Source organism: Otolemur garnettii, unplaced genomic scaffold (genome assembly GCF_000181295.1).
Source record: "Otolemur garnettii isolate 467f Iridium unplaced genomic scaffold, OtoGar3 scaffold00018, whole genome shotgun sequence".
NCBI classification, from domain to species: Eukaryota; Metazoa; Chordata; class Mammalia; order Primates; family Galagidae; genus Otolemur; species Otolemur garnettii.
In genome coordinates, this window is record NW_003852413.1 from 562985 (window position 1) to 568897 (window position 5913).

General features: G+C 45.5%; 1 protein-coding gene across 1 annotated transcript in view; it reads right to left on the reverse strand.

Annotated features, from left to right (window-relative positions):
* The window catches only part of FOXK2 (forkhead box K2), a 70907-nt gene that overhangs the window by 26785 nt on the left and 38209 nt on the right, over window positions 1–5913 (reverse strand). The window contains exon 5 of the mRNA XM_023511163.1: window positions 952–1099. Coding sequence (XP_023366931.1) covers window positions 952–1099 — 148 coding nt within the window. The remainder of the gene's footprint in view (window positions 1–951; window positions 1100–5913) is intronic.

Below are 5913 nucleotides of genomic sequence, written 5' to 3' on the forward strand. Positions count from 1 at the left end.
GCCTTAGCCACTTGAGCCACAGGTGCCGAGCCGGCTGAACGAATTTTATAAAGTGAAGATCAGGATGCTGGGCCTAGAGGCAGAACATGGCCTATGACCTGGCTCTCAGCCTGTGGTCTCTACCTCTCAGAGAGGCTGTCTCAGTTCCTGACTTTTTTTTTTGAGACAGAGTTTTATTATGTTGCCTTTGGTAGAGTGCCGTGGTGTAACTGCTCACAGCAACCTCAAACTCTTGGGTTTAAGCAATTCTCTTGCCTCAGCTTCCCAAGTAGCTGGGACTACAACAACACAGTCTAGAGTTGCCTGATTTCAAACCTGGTAAAATGAAATCAGAGCACACCCCTTTTGCATTTCCCTCTGGCCAGGGCTGCAGGGCATCTCTTGCACACAATTAGACTGCAGCAGTGTGCCCGTCAGTGAACCTGTGCCCTGTCTCCCATATCTGAGTCAATGTTCCCTGCAAGCATTCAGGCTGCTTTGGTCTTCTGTTGTATGTGAACTCTTACCCACTTGGCTCTGACCAAGCCATAAAGGGAAATTACCAGGTCAAAGAATAACATATACAGGGCCACAGTGCAACCAACCCTCAACACCTGCTGTGCCCACGGGATGGAGGCACCTCCCAAAGGCCCGTGTGCGTCTGCACAGCCCGCAGCTCAGACAGGCATCCTAACCTGTCTACGGTTTCCTGGAACACAAGTGCACATGAGCTCCTGAGGACCATGGCCTTCTCGTCTTCTGCTGTCAGCTCCTTGCTCAGCACCCAGCCTGCCGCAAGCACAACCCTGGCACTGAGAGCGCAGAGAGCCACACCAGGACCAGGCTGCACTGCACTGGGCCTCGGCAACTTGCAGTTCTCCACAAGTCCTGGAGAGGCTATGGCTAGACACGATGAAAACAGTGTGGCCACATGAAGGTTTGGGCATTGTTCAAAGATCATAGAACATTTACCTTTGGGCTGTCTCCTCCAGAAGCTTCCTTTTCATGTTCTGGCTGCGAGTTTTCGGCCATTAAATTGAGGTCAGATGGCATCACTCGGCCCATTTTGTACCCTGAAGACCCTGCTCCCCGGGGGCTAGATGGGCAGGAGTTGGCAGCACTGTGGGGACAAGAGGCTGTCCATCAGTCTGTCACAGAACATACATCGTACTGCATGGCAACACGAGCTATGATTTCAGGGAAAACAAATTCAACAATTTTAAAACAGAGTATCAGGCTCAGTACCTGTATGTAGCATAGTGGTTATGGCGCCAGCCACACACACTGAGGTGGCGGGTTTGAACCTGGCCCTGGCCAGCAGCTAAACAACTGCAACAAAAAAAATAGCTGGTGTTGTGGCAGATGCCTGTAGTCCCAGCTACTTGGGAGGCTGAGGCAAGAGAACTGCTTAAGCCTAAGACTTCAAGGTTGCTGTGAGCTGCGATGCCATAGCACTCTATAGAGGATGACATACTGAGACTCTGTCTCAAAAAAAAAAGAGTATTTCCTAAGGAAAAAATAGGCTTACCAGGTCTCTGAGATTTCAGATCACTCTAAGAGGCAATGTGGACACAGGATATCTATATCCACACATGTCATCTCATGACAAACTCTCAGGAAGCCAGCAGCCCACTCATCCCACCAGTGAGGAAACTGAGGCTTTAAATGTTCCAGAATATACCAAAGTCACAAAACAACACACTGCAGGTCCAGGGCTTGAGTGTGGCAGAGAGGCACAGAGCACATGGAGCTCTCAGAGAACAGAGAAGCTAGATAGGCTATGGTGGAAGGCAGGAGGACAGCCAGCTAAGAACATCTGAGTCAAAGTGGAGGGTCTGTTCTGCCTTAAGACAGCAGCCATGGACACCAACACTGGCTGTGATCCCAAGGCCCAGAAGCACATGGTGGGCCAGTTAGCAAACACGCAGAGCGCAGAAACAGACACCAGCTCTGAAATAGGCAGGCACTCCCCTACCTGGGAGGTCGCTTTGACAACTGGATCTGGGTACTGAATGCACCTCTGCTAGCTTAGGGACTGTGTGTTTGGTTTATCCTGCAGGCCCTGCACAGAACACTTCAATTAAAAAGAATGAACCACTGACATCAAGATAAGATTATTTTAAAAATCCAGTAAGTTATAGAGATGTTTGGTGAGGGGATAAAAGAAATATTCCAAATATATAGAGAATTATTGGAAAAAACCAAGAAGCCTAACAGGAGTGAGCTCTGAGAAACAGAAACAGAAAGAAGGCCAGGGAGGTGTAGAGGGAGGGGACCATATCCCCAGCCCTGTGGCCCCACAGGGCTTCTGAGACGTGCCATGACCGTGCCCAGAATGCACTCACCCACCCGCCAAACAAGCGTTCACTGGATGCCAGTGAAGGATACTTAAAGTACTGGGGAGGGAACAGGAACAAGAAAGACCAGAGTGAAACCAGAAAAAAAACCTTATTGCCAAGGCAATTCTTAGTAATAAAAAAAAAAGCCGAGGACACCATCCTATCAGACTTCAGGCTATACTACAAGGTCACAATGATCAAAACAGCATGTTTATTGGCACAAAAATAAAGATATAGACATTTGGACCAAACAGAAAACCATGAGATGAAACTAATATATTACAGCCACCTGATCTTTGATAAACCAAACAAGAACATACAGTGGGAATCCCTATTCAACAAATGGTGCTGGGAGAATCGGATATCTACATGTAAAAGACTGAAACTGGAACCATACCTTTCACGACTTACAAAAAATGACTCAAGATGGATAAAAGATTCAAATCTAAGGCATGAAACAATAAAAATTCCCAAAGAAAGTGTGCGGAAAAACACTTGAATTATATAGCCTGGGGAAAGATTTTATGAAGACGACTTCTGTGGCAACTGCAACAATAACAAAAACAAATAAATGGGACCTAATTAAACTGAAAAGCTTCTGTACAACTAAGAAGACAATAACCAAAGCAAACAGAGAACATTCAGAATGGGAAAAGATATTTGGATATTATGAATCAGCCAAAGGCTTGATAAATAGGATCTACAGAGAACTCAAATTAATAAACAAAAAGGACTCAACAATCCCATAGATCACTAGGCAAGAGAAATAAACAGAACCTTCTCTAAGGAAGACAGACGAATGGTTAACAAATATATGAAAAAATGCTCATGGTCCCAAATCATCAGAGAAATGCAAATCAAAAATACCCTGAGATATCACCTAACCCCATTAAGATTAGCACACATTGGGTGGCGCCTGTGGCTCAAAGAGTAGGGTGCCGGCCCCATATGCTGGAGGTGGCGGGTTCAAACCCAGCCCCAGCCAAAAACTGCAAAAAAAAAAAAAAAAGATTAGCACACATCACAAAGTCCTAAAGCTGCAGATGCTGGCACGAATGTAGAGAGAAGGGAACACTTTTACATTGTCAGTGGGACTACAAACTCATACAGCCTCATGGAAGGAAGTATAGAGAATCCTCTAAGAGGATTAAATTAGATCTCTCATTTGACCCCACAATCCCACTACTAGGCATCTACCCAGAAGGAAAAAAAAATTCATTTTACCATAAGGACATTTGCACTAGATTGTTTACTGAAGCTCAATTTACAATTGCCAGGACGTGGAAACAACCTAAATGCCCATCAATCTAGGAATGGATCAACAAACTGTGGATCCATTGTATACCATGTGGATCCATATGTATACCATGGAATACTATTCAGCCATTACAAAAGATGGAGACTTGGCTTGGCACCTGTAGCTCAGTGGTTACGGTGCCAGCCACATATACCAAAGTTGGTGGGTTCAAACCCAGCCCAGAGCAGCTAAACAACGACAACTGCAACAGAAAATAGCCAGGGGTTGTGGCAGGCGCCTGCAGTCCCAGCTATTTGGGAGGCTGAGCAAGAGACTTGCTTGAGCTCCAGAGTTTGAGGTTGCTATGAGCTGTGACACCATGGCACTCTACCGAGGGTGACATAATAACATTATCTTAAAAAAACAAACAAAATAAAAAAAAAGATGGAGACTTTACATCTTTTGTATTAACCTGAATGGAGTTGAAACACATTCTTCTTAGTAAAGTATCACAAGAATGGAGAAGCAATTATCCAATGTACTCAATTCTAATATGAAGCCAGTAGATGACTCAATACATGCTCCAAAAGGAGAAAAACTCATTTCAATTCAAGTTAGGGGGAGGTGATGAGGGAGGGAGAGGGGGCTAAAGTGCTCTCACTGAGTGGGCATGGGGTGGGATGGGCTTGGTACATCTATTTTGTGTGGGACATAACCAGAAGATTAACTCAATTAAATCAAATATTTTGACCTGGTTGCTTGTACCTTCACATTAACCTGAAATAAATTTACTTTAAAAAAAAAAAAAAAGAAAGAAAAGACTATGACCATAGTACTCTGGGAGGCCGAAGAAGGTGGACTGCCTGATCGCAAGAGTTTGACACCAGTGTGAGCAAGAGCAAGACCCCATCTCTACTAAAAACAGAAACACTGCCTAGGTGTGGTGGCAGGCACCTGTAGTCCCAGTTACTTGGGAGGCTGAGGCAAGAGGATTGCTTAAGCCCAGTAGCTTTAAATTGCTATGAGCTTCAAAGGCACAGAACTCTACCCATGGTGACAGCTTGAGGCCCTGTCTCACAAAAAAAAAAAAAGAAGAAAAAGAAAAGACTCAGGGCTACATGTCAACTTTTTTTTTTTTTTTTGAGACAGAGTCTCACTCTGTTCAGCCCAGCTTAGAGTGCAGTGGCCTCAGCCTACCTCTCAGAAACTTCAAACTCCTGGCCAAAGCAATCCTCTGACCTTAGCCTCCCGAGTAGCTCGGACTACAAGCACCCACCACCAACCCTAGCAAATTTTTCAATTTTTAGTAGAGACGGCGGTCTCACTCTTGCTCAGGCTTGTCTTGAATTCCTGACCTCAGGGGACCCTCTCACCTCGACGTCCCAGAGTGCCAGGATTACAGGTGTGAGCCAACCATGCCCAACCAAAAAACTAGGCAACTTTCAAGAAGTTTTGAGCAGCGCCTGTGGTTCAGTGGGTAGGGCGCTGCCCCCATATACCGAGGGTGGCAGGTTCAAACCTGGCAACAAAACTGCAACAAAAAAATAGCTGGGCATTGTGGCAGGCACCTATAGTCCCAGCTACTCGGGAGGCTCAGGCAAGAGAATCGCCTAAGCCCAGGAGTTGGAGGTTGCTGTGAGCTGTGTGACGCCATGGCCCTCTTCTGAGGGTGATAAAGTGAGACTCTGTCTCTACCAAAAAAAAAAAAAGAAGAAGAAGAAGAAGTTTACGATGCAGGACAGTGTGGACTTGGGAAAGGTAAGTGACCTGGTGACTGGACGGCAGATTTGGAAAGGTAGACTTAGTCCATCCTCCAACCAGTGCCCCATCTCCCTGCAGGTCAGTCCTACTTGGTCTGGGGTTCCCAAGGCTGTTGCCTGGTGGAGCTGTATCTGACAGAGGGGGATGTGGGCTTCTCCTCCACCTGAGCACATTCTGCATACTTTTTACAAAGGGCTTAACACCTGGCAATGGGACTTCTTGACTTTTGCCTACCCACTGACATATTTACTTCAGTCCACTTAGTCATGTAAAGACAAATTCAACCAAAGTAGGAAACAGAGAAAGACCTTCTTCAGTAAAGTAGCCATGGGAGATGGAGGATAAAATGGGGCCTGACACCAACAGCAGCTGCCCCTACACAGCACCCAGTGTAGGACAGTGGCTGGAGTTTACCTAGTGACTCCTTCCATTTAATAAAAAAATAAATGCACTGAAGACACTTTTCCAGAATGCCAGTTTTTTTCAATTTTTTTTATACATAATAAAAAATTTACCATTTAAGCGATTTTTCAATGTACATTTGAGAGGCACTGAGCACATTCACATGCTGTGTAGACATCACCCCCATCCATCTCC